The sequence below is a fragment of the Panthera onca genome, chromosome C1 (genome assembly GCF_046562875.1).
Source record: "Panthera onca isolate mPanOnc1 chromosome C1, mPanOnc1 haplotype 2, whole genome shotgun sequence".
NCBI lineage: Eukaryota > Metazoa > Chordata > Mammalia > Carnivora > Felidae > Panthera > Panthera onca.
The window spans coordinates 220,068,439-220,081,630 of record NC_138346.1 but is presented as its reverse complement, the minus strand read 5'-3'; the positions used below and the strand labels follow the sequence as shown (position 1 = coordinate 220,081,630).

The 13,192-nt window shown below is 56.5% G+C and overlaps 1 protein-coding gene across 4 annotated transcripts in view; it reads right to left on the bottom strand.

Annotated features, from left to right (window-relative positions):
• The window catches only part of MMEL1 (membrane metalloendopeptidase like 1), a 32,015-nt gene that overhangs the window by 14,741 nt on the left and 4,082 nt on the right, over window positions 1–13,192 (bottom strand). For 3 of the 4 annotated variants that reach the window (XM_081796472.1, XM_081796471.1, XM_081796473.1), the window contains 3 exons: window positions 1,992–2,069; window positions 1,293–1,352; window positions 204–365 (listed from right to left, as the gene is read on the bottom strand). In XM_081796472.1, coding sequence (XP_081652598.1) covers window positions 204–365; window positions 1,293–1,352; window positions 1,992–2,069 — 300 coding nt within the window. The remainder of the gene's footprint in view (window positions 1–203; window positions 366–1,292; window positions 1,353–1,991; window positions 2,070–13,192) is intronic. The other variant, XM_081796474.1, reaches the window with a different exon arrangement.

Here is a 13,192-nt window from a genome sequence, read left to right as displayed (position 1 = left end):
GACAGAGGCCTGAGGCGGCCGCCGGGAGAGCCAGGTCAAAGGTCCTGGTGTCACCCGTCCCTCTTTAGTGAGAGGAGGCCCCTCTGCCCCTGCGGGGCCTTTATTCCAGGGGGTTTCTTCTCTGCGGGCCCCACGGCCACCCTTGAGTGGGGCAGACGTACAGCCTTACCCAGCTCCACCCCCAAGGTCACGGCGGCTCTCACCTTTGAGGATGATCTCCAGCTCGTCTCGAAGGACGTCAAAGACGCTGTACCGGGAGTTGGTCTCGGGGATCACGTGATGCTGCAGCCAGCCTCCGCACGCGTACTGGTAGAAGTCGTCACACGGTTCCCCGGACGGGTCCATGTTCCGGAGGATCCTGGCAGCTGCTCGGCCGCAGAGGTGGGGAGGGAGAGGGGGGACCCAGTCGCGGGTGGCCGCGGACCGTTCGACATTCCATCGTGGCTGTGTGCCCTCGGCAGCGTGAGTCACCCTCTCTGAGCCTCGGCGAGGTCAGAAGCAGGAATTCAAGTTCTAGGGCTATGACTTATTAGCCACATGACCCGGGATCCCGTGACCTCTGCCAGGACACCCACGGTCCGGCGCTGGGGCAACGGCCAGGACTGCCCGGCTCCCAGGAGGCGGTCTGCTGCCCCTGGAGCCCCCTCACTCGTCAGAGTGTCTGCAGCGGGGGTGGGGGTGAGGGTGCTCTGGGCCGCCACAGGGAGTCTGTGTGCCGTTAGAGGAGACGGTGTCACCCCAGCACCAGAATGTGCCGCGTCACTGGTCGGGGGTCCCCGGCCGAAGGCTCTCGGCTGGATTCCCCACTCGGAACCCCCAGCCTGGGACCCTCCCTCGCCCTCTGTCCCACTTGGCCAGGGCCTCGAGGGAAGCTCGTCCACGACCCCAGCATGGGCAGGAAAATCTCGGGTCTGAGATTTTTCCTGATGTTTCTTCAGACCGTTCTCACTGTTTTCGATCTGCGAATGGCAGCATATGGTCCCCAATTTTTAGACAAATTCGTGGGAGGAAGCTTGTATGTTCATGTGACCTTTCTCTCTGTAACTGCAGGAAAGAGCCCCCGTCCCCGAACTACCTTCCTCCCCGTCACGGGGGCCTTGTGGGTGCAGGGACCTCTTCCTGGGGGCACAGGGCTGGGAAGAGGGAGCAGACCCGCTTTCCTCACCCACTGCAGACACCCCGCCTGCAGGCGGGGCCAGGGACTGCCCGCCGGCCCCCGTGCCGTGCTGTGTCTGGAGGTGGCTCCCCTCGCCCCGGGGCAGGGCTCTGGGAGGTGTGGGGAAGGGGCTTACCTGCTATCACGCAGCCAGGGGTGGTGCAGATTTCACCCATCACCTGGGGCCGTTGGATGGCTGTGGGCAAGACGCGGCGTGAGCGAGTGGGGAGGCAGAGTGGGACGGGGCACAGGTGAGGTGCGTCTGCTGGGGCGGGCAGGGCCAGGCCTCAAACCGCCCCCAGCCCCCCGGGGGCCGTCCAACCTGGGGTCCTCCCCAGGTGGCCCAGGGCTGGGGCTTCCGTGAGGGCGAGCCCCACGCCGGCTTGAACGCTTCCGTAACCCGGGAGCCTCTTCCACGGACGCACCCTCTGCCTCCACTGACCCCCCAGGGCCCCCGGGTCCCCAGGACTGAAGCTGGTGGTTCTGCCTTCCTGCCTCTCTGCCAGCCGGCTGTCGCCCCTGTCAGGGTCACCCCCTCCAGGCAGGGTGCCCGTGCTGCTGGTCTCTGCACACTGCTGCCCCCCTGACCCCCCTGCCGGGCCCCAGCTGGTCGTATAGGTGTGCACCTGCCTGGTCTGAGGGACGGCGCCCCAAGCGGGGGAGCAGGGAACACCCTGCATGTAGCAGGTGCTGTGTCCCTGCCGCTGCCCTGGCTTTCCGCGGGACTCTGGGGGCCCTGGGCGGGGCCCCGCGCCCCTGCTGCACCCCACCCACCGGGGGCCCCGTCTCCAGCCCACCTGCTTGGGCCATGTTTTGGAAGGGAAGGCAAAGCTACCTCGGGGTTTTCGTTTTACAAGGGTCCTCTCGTCCTCTGAGAAGCACAGCCGGCTAGGAAAGGATGGCGGCTGCTTCCCTGGGGAGAAACACAGCACTCAGCCCCCTGCCTCCCCCTGCCGGGGCCCCTCGGGGCTTGCTGGGGGCAGCCTTGCCATTTCCCTGCAGCGCTGGGGTCCAGGGCTCTCCGGGGGGCTGCCTGCCTCCCCACAGCCAGGCCGGGTCACCAGGGAGCCCAGCGGAACTTACCTCGGAGGGGAGGGGGAGGGGGAGGGTGCTCCCCTGGCTTGCCCACCCCCACTCTCCAGACCCACCCCCATCTGCCGGGGTCCAGAGGGCTCCTGAGTCGGAAGTCCGCATTCCTTCCCCTCAGGGAAGTCCCCTTTGACCTTCCTCTTCGATCTCAAGGTCATGGGTCGCACCCACGCAAGGTGGGCAGCTCCTGGGGTCCAACCGAGGCAGGAACAATAGGCTTGTGTAGGGGGACGGGAGGCCACTTTCACTCTCTGACTCACAGGCCACCTTCCCTGCATCCATCCGCTACACAGGGCAGGGGCATCACCTGGTCAGCATGGGGAGCTTCCGGGAGGGTGGGGACCCTGCCCGGAAGGGGGTGGGGGAGGGGCGAGGTGCAGGGAGAAGGCCTGCTGGGCCTGGCCCCCTACAGAGCTGGCTTGTGGCCGAGTGTCCCCACTACGGAGGCGCACAGAGACCTGGCGGGAAAGAGGGACCTCACGCAGGTCAGAGGCCGCAGAGGGTGCAGAAAGCTCCCGGAGTGTTGGGTGCTCCCTGGGGCCCTGGCCATGGGAAGACCCGCTTATGAAGTGTGGGGTTGGGGGCGTTTCTCCCCCCACCTGTGGCTGCCGCTCTTTGTGCCCACCGTTTGTGCACCCACGAGTCCAACCTTTGCCGACTGTGACAAGCCTGCCCCGGTGCCGGGCCCTGAGCGTTCAGAGACGAGTCCGGCACGGGCCCTGCCTCAGGGAGCCCCGGCCCGTGGGGACAGGACAGCGATGCTAATCAGAAGCAAAAATGCAGTGGTGAGAGGGCACGAAGGCATGGCCGCCCCAGGGGGTTTGTCAGGGTCGTTAACCCAGACCCTTGGGACAAGAGCCGGACCTCGGACCCCAAAGGGCCACGCCCTCAGTGACACTCAGTGACAGTGGACAAGGCCGTCTGAGCTCCGGCCAGAGACATGACGAGGAGGAGAAGGGATTTTTGCTTCTGATGAGGACGCGGAAAGTTGAAAGCGACTGTGGTTCCCTCCCCGGCCGGGAGAAGGAGTCGCGGGAGTCTGTAAACACCCATCCGAGAGCTGCGGACAAGAAACCCGCAGAACCAAATTCCAGAAAGGCACGCGCCCTCCCTAGACAACAGGGACCTATGACCGCCTTGGGAGCCACGGCGCGAGGAAGGTGGTCTTGCACAAAGGGGGCTTCGGGCTGGAGGAGCCAGTAAGGCCACCAGCATTGGGGCTGGTGCGAGGGACGGGGTCCCACGCCGCTCCCCCACGGGCCAGGTCCTTGTTCCGGGGCCTCCCTGAGGGCACGGGCGGGGCAGGAAAGCGGAGAGAAATCCCCGTGCGTGAAGATACAGGCAAACGTGGCCCATCATCGAGAAAAACCCAGCAGCGTCCAAAGAAGTGGCCCCGGGGACCAGCTGTCAGAGTTAGCGGACAGAGTCTTCAGCGATTAGGATCACGAGATTAAAGGATCTGGTACAAAAGATGGGAACCGTGTAGACAGATACGTGGTGCGCATCCCCAGGTACACGGACACGGTCGGAAAGAACCGAAGCGGAGAATCTGTTTTGCGGGCTTCACGACAAGCTGAGTCTGCACTGGAAGGAATCTGTGTCAAGGGAAGTTATCCGGGCCAACGCACAGGGGAGAGACCCAAAACACACAGAACAGAGCAGAGGAGAGCCCGCAGAACCCCCGGTGGGGCAGCCACCTCGAAAGCCGGCTTGGCAACTTCTTACAGAGCCAAACGCAGCCTTACAAGGCGACCCCGCAATTCCACTCCTACGTGTCTCCCCAGGTGGTTGGAAAGCCCACGTCCACACGGAAGCCGGCCTGCGAATTTTATAGCAGGTGCAGAGGGTGTTTTTGTTTGTGGTTCTGCAACCATGGTGTCCTGCCACAGAGTCACGAAGAAATAAACCGTATTACAGCCACATAGTGGAATTATTATGAAGCAATGAAAAGAAATAAGCGAGGGGCGCCTGGGTGGCTCAGTCGGTGAAGCGTCCCACTTCGGCTCAGGTCACGATCTCGCGGTTCATGGGGGTGGAGCCCCGTGTCGGGCTCTGTGCCGACAGCTCGGAGCCTGGAGCCTGCTTCGGATTCTGCGTCTCCCTCTCTCTCTGCCCCTCCCTAGCTTGTGCTTTGTCTCTCTCTCTCTCTCTCTCTCTCTCTCTCTCTCTCTCTCAAAAATAAACCAAAAAAGGCAAAAGGAGCTGACCGTCAGCGCGGCGGTGTAGTCGGTGAAATTGATCCCCACGGGAATGCAGGTTGGCAGTTCTGAGACCACGATTGGGATTAAGTAAGCAGGGGAGGGCAGGAGTCCAGACTCCTCACCGCTGCAGGGGGAGGGCAGGTCGGCAAGGGCAGGGGGCTGGAAGGAAGCTCGTATTTAGCCCGACATAGACACAGACGGTGCACACACGGGGCTGAGCACGCCCTCGGCTGACAGCGGCCGGAAGCAATGACCCGCCAGCCATGCTCACATCTAGGAACCCGAGCCTGGCTTCTAACACCATCTCCCCGTGAAGGGAGCCAGGGGTCCTTGGAGAAACGCTGGGTTCTCTAACGGGGGCAGAAAACATACAAGACGGGCCTGGAACATCTCACAAGGCTAGAAAGGAAGGAAGTGCTCCCCTCCCCCTCCAGAGTCCCAAAGCCACAGTGACGGGGGATTGTCAGAGGAGCACCAAAGCCACGGCAGAGCCCCCAAGGTCAAAGCTGGGGCGATTTGAACACAATAAACTAGTGCTGGACCCTAGTCCAAAGGATAAAATCCACATCCATGAGTCCCTGCCGACGTAAATACATCACCGAGTAAATGCATAAATGGGGGGAATAGAAAAACCCCCCATACAGAAGAACTCCAAATCATTTATGGAGGTGCTCTGCCCGGAGAGATGTGGATTCCAACTCCCCCCGCCCCTTGGGCGTGAGCTGTCCACGGTGGCTTCCTTTCCAAGGGGACAGTATGGAAAGCGACGGGAAAGGTAGCTTTATGGTGGAGAAAGCCGACGAACGTTATATGTTGGAGCCACGTGGTCCCGGTCAACGACAGTGACGAGTCATTATAAGTACGCACCCTTCGTTTACGGGCCTTCCTCCCCAAAACACATCCAACCGTGAGGAAAACATGTGACGAGTCCCGCCTGAGAGACGTTCTACAAAATATGGGGCCAGGACACCTCAAAACTGTCCAGGTCATAAAAACAAGATCATAAAAACCATCACAGCTGAGAGTCGCCTACGGAGATTTGATGAATGATGCTCCGTGGCATCCCGTAGGATCCTGGGACAGGACAGGACACGAGGGAGGAACAGAGGAAACCTGGAGACGGTGTAGACCTACTTAACAGTCATTGGCAAACGGGGCGCCTGGGTGGCTCGGTCGGTTAAGCGTCCAACCTCGGCTCACGTCACGATCTCGCGGCTCGTGAGTTCAAGCCCCGCATCTGTGCTGAGAGCGCAGAGCCTGTTCCAGATCCTCCGTCCTCCTCCTGCCTCTCTCTCTGCCCCTCCCCCACTCTCTTGCCCTCACAAAATAAACATTAAAAAAAATAACACAGGTTGGCCTCGATTTGGATGATTTATATTCCCTCTCTCTGTCACCACGTCCTGTGTCTCTCTCTCTCTGGAAAAAAAGGCCACAGGTATCTCAGAGGGTGGAAAACAACCTTCCTCCCTGGAGAACGAGCACAGGCTGGTCGTCAGGCGGGTGCACGTATGAGCTTGACCGTGTGGCCAAGGAAACCTCAAGCTGAGACGTGCGTTTTAAGCAGGTGGCCTCCCCAGGTGCCTGATGGAAACAAACAACAAGCCTTCTCTGGACGGAAACTTCTCGGCCCAAGAGACACAGGGTCCCCACAGGTAAAGCCAGTGTGAGCACAGATTCACTCCAACACGGCGAGAAGCTTCCACGGGTGTGACCAGCACATGGCAGAACCGTGAACCCCAAGGATTTTGTATTCTGGGATTCTCCGATCCCAAATGTCTGGGGCATCACGGGCCCCACTCTCGACTCCTCCCTGCCCCCATGCTGTTGCCGGAGGACGTTTTCTCCCGCTCGTCTGTGGGCTGGCCCCGTGGCTTGCTTGGGCCGACAGAATGTGGTGGAAAGGATGCCTACTCCGGTCCTGAGCCCGGGCCCTAGGGGGCCTGGGGGCTTCAAGCCGTCCTCCTCCACTCTGGCCAGGCCCGCCTGCTGGTCCTCGTAGGGGGTGCGAGGGCCCCCTGGAGGGGGGGCTGAACAGAGTCCAGCCTGGGTGGGCCGACTTGGCCATGGCTCTGCGCCTGTGTGCGCGTCCCAACAGACGAACGTTATTTTAACCCCCGAGCACCAGGGCAGTTTGTGAGGAAGCAATAACCCGGCTGATGCAGAAACGCATGCGAGTATGTTTGGAGAAGTAAAAGAAAACACTAAAAACAAGGGCAAGAAACATTTAAAAAGAATCAGTCCGTGAAAGAATAAATCGTAAATTCTAGAAACACGAAAGAACGTGGTTGCCAAGATCACATTTCTGGATTTTTTCCTCCGGGCTGCACTGTTTATTTTGCTAATTGAAACCTAAGTGACAACATGTCACAAATTCCGGGGTTCCACGGAATCTTTACTGCACTGCAGGTACAGGCATATTCAGATATATTTTTGGAGAATCAACATTCTGCAAAATGCAGCCAACATTTTAATTCACACCCGAGGGAAGGCAGCGTCCTAAAGGGTATGTATTCTGAGTTATTGCAGGCTATTTGGGGGAGAATTTCTGCAGATCTAACACAGGTGAAGAGAGGGTTAGTGAGTTGGAATATAGTCCAAAAGAATTTACCCAGGAGGCAGGACAAAGTCAGAGACGGAACCTTCCCAGAGACACTCGGAGGATAGAGCGAGGAGGACTGAGGACACGCGTAATCAGAGTCTTAGAGCGGGGGAAGAGAAGTCATGAGGGAGACACAGCGTTCAGGAAGATAAAGCACAACTTCCCACAACGAATACAGGGTATTGATGCGGAGATCCGGGAATCACGACCTACCCAAAGCAGAATAAACAAAACAAGTGTTCACAGCCAGATGCCTCATGGTAAAAGTGAGAAGATACCAGAGACAAAGGAAACACAGCTCGGAGGGAAAGAACGTTCACCCGACAAAGAACCACAGTTAGACGGGACCAGATTTCTGCACAGCGACTACAGAAGCCAGGAGACCACGAGACTAAATCTTTAAGCCATCGAGGGAGAACGGGGTCCAGATTTGTCTCATCAAACTACCACTGAAGGATGGGCAAAGGTGGGGGGAGGGAGAGAGAGACTGAGAGAGAGAGAGAGAGAGAGAGAGAGTCACAAGCAGGCTCCAAGCTCAACATGGAGCCCATCGCAGGGCTCGATCCTATAACCCTGGGATCGTGACCTGAGCCAAAACCGGGAGTCAGATGTTTAACCGACTGAGCCACCCAGGCGTCCCTACCGCGGAAAAATTGTTACCGCGGCGCTCCCCACACTTGCTTGGTCACAAGAAGGGCCTCAAGTGTCCATCACAGTACAGAGGTTGAGGCCTATTGTGGACCAAACGTGGCTTCACCCCAGTTCACAGGCCGAGGTCCTGGCTCCCGGTGGGCCTGCCCGAGGAGGTGATAAAGGTTGAATGAAGTCATCAGGGTGGGGCCCAGCTCCTGAGAAGAGGCGGGTGAGGCTGCCACCCCCTGGTCCACAACCCACACCTTGAATAGGAGGCTCCGGAAGCACGTGCTTTGGAGAGAAGAAAGATGATTTCGAAAGGACATCCCGAGCCGGGAGACGGGAGGACGAAGAAAGCTCGCGGGGCGTGCGATGAGCCCAATGAACCCGGCTGTATTCACTAACGCTGCCTCCGTGAGAGACCAGAGCGAGAGAGAACCGAGTCTTGCCCGCGACCACACGGAGCCGGCACGGGAGAGACTCGAACGGCTCTAAATCCTTGCGTGTCGGGAAGCAGAACGGAGGTGTCCGTCAGCTGACCGCCTCACTAGCTAACCAGGCACACGCACGTCTGAGGTAGAAGGGGTCTGCTTCCTGCTTGGAACGTCAGCAGCCACGACAGTACCCTGCCCGTCCTAACGACAAGACAAGTCTAGATCGTCCGCAGACGTCACAGCTTCTCGAGAGCCCCGTCTAGGGCCTGAGGTCAGAGAGCAACCCGGGAAACAGTTTCAGAGCGCGAGGAGCCCCTCCAAGGAGGGACGACAGCGTCCGCCCTCTGACGGGACCCAGGAGTGAGACTGGTCACCACGCAAGTGGGTAAGAGGGACGGAGGGAGGCGCGATCTTCGCGCGTTCTTAGAGGCCACCCGCGCGTTGGCTCGCTGGTTTGGAACAGCCGGGAGGGAACGCTGCCTCACTCGCGTGTTCTAGCCGGGGGTCTTCGGCAGGTGCTGACGAGAGACACCGGGGGCAGCCATCAGAAGGCCAGAGAGAGCCCCGTCAGGGGCCCAGGCCAGACGTCAGCCGCTTCCGCTGAGGCACACGCACCAGGTTCCCCTGCTTGCCCGCGCCTTCCTCTCGTTGGGAGCCAGGGCCTGAGCCGCTGGGGAAAAGGCAGTAAAGCTCTCACCTCCAGGGGTCAGGCAAAAGCCCACCGGTCTGGAGGAGGGTCAGAACCAAAAATCCTCTGCCCGTGGGACAGGGACAGGAGCCCCCTGTGGCCCCAGGATCTTAGCATGACATCAAGCTGACGTCTGCTGCCTCTAGAGCAAGGGCGGGAAACTCAGGGGTGGAGCAAAATTTGGTGGAGGAGGGGACCAGCACAGGGATGCTCCGGTCCAGGGCTCGGGCGGCTGAAGACCAGACGTGGCCGGTGCATCAGGGATCGCGTGCCCCCCGGCGCGAGCCGAGCACTGACCACCTACCCTTTGTGGAGGGACTGAGGCACAGAGAGAGGCCCCTCTGTGTCACAGGCATCCGGGGGCCGCTGCCAGTGAGGCTGAGGCAGGGCCGAGGGGAAAACGGGAGGTAACGGCAGCCGGTTGCTGGAGGAATTCGAATCCGTGGCGCCCCCGAGGGTGACTCCTGACTAGATGAGTCGAGCCCACACACCAACAGACTGGCAGGACACATGTCCCTGTTTCCAGCCACAAACACGATGTGCCTCAGTCTCTACTCTTCCCCACGTGGTATTCAGGATTCGGCGAAGGTGCGTGAGACACACACAGGCAAAAGCCAGAAAGGCGGTCGAGCGGTCCGCTGCTGCCAAATAATCGGCTGAACTCGATTCACAGAGGGGCGCCTGCGGGGCTCGGCTGGTTGAGCCCCCGACTCTTGATTTCGGCTCAGGTCACGATCTCACGGTTCGTGGGGTCGAGCCCCGCGTCGGGCTCTGTGCTGACAGCTTGGAGCCTGGAGCTGCTTCGGATTCTGTGTCTCCCTCTGCCCCTCCCCTGCTCATGCTCTGACTCTCTTTCAATAGTAAATAAACACTTAAAAAAAAACTTAAAAAAAAAAAAGAAAGAACTAGATTCAGAGAATGCCCAAATGCTGGCACCATCAGAGCTGAACTTTAACGCAACTATGGGTGATACGTTAAAGGATTTAATGAAAAAGGAGGACGGCATGCTTGAACAGATATGACATTTCAGCAGAGATAGAAACTATAAAAAAGGAGTCGTGGAAATATCAGAAATAAAAAGCATATTGTTACAGGTGGAGGATTTTCCTGACTGGCTGCCCAGCACGCTGGATCCAGCCGAGGAAAGAGGCAGCGAACGTGGAGACTAATTCGGGTCAGACTCTTTAAACCGCAGCACAGAGACTAAAAGGGTGAGAAACACTGAACAGGCCATCCAAGTATCGCGGGACAGCATCAAACCGTCAAGAGAAGAAGAAGAGAGAGAGAGAGAAAGGGGTCAGAAGAAATATTTGAAAAGATAATGGCTGAGAGTTTCCCAAAATGAGTCGAAGAAATTCCAAAGAACTCCCAGATTCCAAAGAACACACGCAGCGCGAATCCTAAAATACTGAAACGCGCACGCGCTTCCCCCGGCCACACCGCAGCCGAGGTCAGAGAGAAAAATCTCGAGGGCAACAGAAAAAGGAGAAACATTACAGATGGAAACAACAGAGACGGGAGTCATGGCGGCCTTTCCCGCAGCAGCCGTCTGAGCCAGAAGGCAACGGAGTGACTGAGGGAAAAACCCAACGGTCAACCGAGGATTCTCTACTCAGAGATAAAAATCTTTCAACACGCAGAGGAAAGAAAGGCTTTTTCAGAGAAGCAGAAGCTGAGGAAGTCCATTTCCAGCACACCTGCCTGGGATAAATCCTGACGGAGGGTCTCCAGGAAGGAGGAAAATGGGTCCAGCCGGAAAGAAAAAAGAACGGAGAACTCCGGAATGGCTTTTCTTTTTACAACAAAAACAAGTACGCGAGCCTGGCAAGGCTCCCCCAGACCCGGGATCCATGGGATTCTGGAAAGATAACTGTATACCTTATATTTGTGTAGGCTCAAACCGTATTACCACGCCTCATAACCACCTAATAATTGATACGTGGAACGCAGAATGACGGATTCTTTGGCTTTCCTCGACATGAACAGGACCCCAGCGATCTGGCCTCTTGTTGACGGAGCGGAACCTGAGGTCAGGCGGAGTGAGCCAGCTGCGTCTCAGTTTACAAACCGTCCGAAGGACCTTTTCGTGCAGGAGACCGCAGGTGTAGCTCCTTGAGCTGCATTGAAAAATTCTTTGGAGGAAAGATCAGAGAGGTTGGGAACAGAACTTGCAGATTTAGAAATGTCATTTTCAAAAAAACGTTTATTTAATTTTGAGAGAGACAGAGCATGAGCGGGGGAGGGGCCGAGAGAGAGGGAGACACAGAATCAGAAACAGGCTCCAGGCTCCGAGCTGTCAGCACAGAGCCCGACGCGGGGCTCGACCCCACGAACCGCGAGATCACGACCTGAGCCAAAGTCGGACGCTCAACCGACTGAGCCATCCAGGCGCCCCTAGAAATGTCATTTTGAAGGGACTCGCACCAAAGTGATTCACTGTTGGGGAACCATCAGTACTGGGTACTCAAGCCCCATCCCGCAATCCACGAAAATCTATCTTAGGACCAAGAGGGTGACATCTGAGAGGCAGACGGGCTGGTAATGAAATAATGTGACCGAAAAAAAGGAAGCCTCTGGAACGAGGTAGCTATTAATGACAAGGAAACCAGATAATGGCAAAGAGAGGAGACGCGACCCAACTTTTCTTCATAGCTCAGCTGTGTATGACCCTCAGTCTTTACCACAAAGCACGGACACGTCTGTATTGTGAGGGCAGGGTCTGGGTTGTGTAGGGAGCTGAATCTGCCTTCCCTTCGGCACGTCGATAACCATACTGATAGTGGGTAAATGACAAATCGACTATTTTGCCATTAAATCTGCTCACGAACACCATGACAGACGTAGGCATTTTTCTAAGTGTTACTGATGCATTAAATCATGGGCCCTCAAGTAAGCCTCTTGTGTGTGTACTATGTTATGTTCCATTTCACAGACGGAGAAACTGAGGCACAGAGGCACGGAAGAAACCTGCCAAGGTCACGCAATAGGATCTGGGGGCGGGGCTGGCACGCCTCCATGCCTGGGCATTAAAATGCCCATAAAATGCCATGCCTGGGCATTAACCACAAGCTTATAACGCCTCCTCACGACCCAACACTGACAGTAAAAGAGGTTCAAAGTCAAGGTTTAGATACGGAAAGCCACCTCAGTCCAAGGGTTACCAATATTTTCCTGTCAGGGGCCGGGCAATAAATATTTTAGGCTTTGTGGGCCACACACAGACTCTGACCAATTCAACTTAGCTCTTGTAGCAGGAAAACATCCATAGACAATACATAAATGAGTGGGCACAGCTGTGTTCCAATAAAACTTTATTTACAAAACCTGGGCCAGCGTTTGCTGGCTTCCGTGCTGGAAAGTCAATGTGGCTGCTTCGTAGGAGCAGGATTCCAGGAGGGGCAGGACCGCGGACATGGGGCTTCATCTCCTACTGTAATTTCTATAAAAATGCATGTGATTTCCCAAAAAGCACTTGTCCGTAACTTTTAAAACAACTGTCCAAACAAAAAATCAACGAGAACCCCTAAATGGACAGTGATGATCGAAAACCTGCACGCTAGCGGAGGGAAAATAGAGGAGGAAAAAATAACAGAGCCACCCAAAAGAAGGCGGACGGCAACCATAACGAAGGCCAGTAAGACTCAATTCTCCGGGTAAGAGACAAAGACCCCAATCCAATCCAGATTCATACGGTTGCAAGAGACACATCGAAGGCGAAAGACACAAAAGGTCTGACAGAGAAAGAATGGAAGAAAATGGGCCGAGTGGTTATATGCACGTCGCACAGAACAGAACGTTAGGCAAAAGACATTCAGATAGAAGGTGTCACTGTGCAATGATAGGCTGTGTGAAGACGCACATAATAACGTAGGCTTAAAATAGACAAATTAATACTTGGCATAAATACGAGGAAAACTGGCGGTTCTCTAGTGCAAGATTTCACACAAGAAAATTAAAAAAACCCCCAAATATATAGAAGATTCGATTGGTGTGGATATATCTGTATCTCCAATTTCATCTAACAGTTAGTGATTGGGTGTCTTCCACGAACACGCGTGGATTATTTGCAAAACTGACCACGTGGCAGTCCCAAAGCAGGCCTCAGCAAACACCCAAGAATCAGCACCGTATAAACCCTGGTTTCTGACCACAATGCAGTTAAGTGAGAAGCCAATGAGAAAAGGTAACTGGCCAAATCTCCGTGCGTCTGGAAATTAAAAAGAAAAAAAAATTCGAAATGACTCAGGAATCCAAGAAAAAAAATCATCGTGGAAATGAGAAAGCACTGGGAAATACACAGTAACACTGCATGTAAATTCTTCCGCGGACTCAGAGGGCCTGAGGCCGAGATCAGCTGGGGGGTGGGGGCCGGGGGGACAGTCCCGTTCTCTG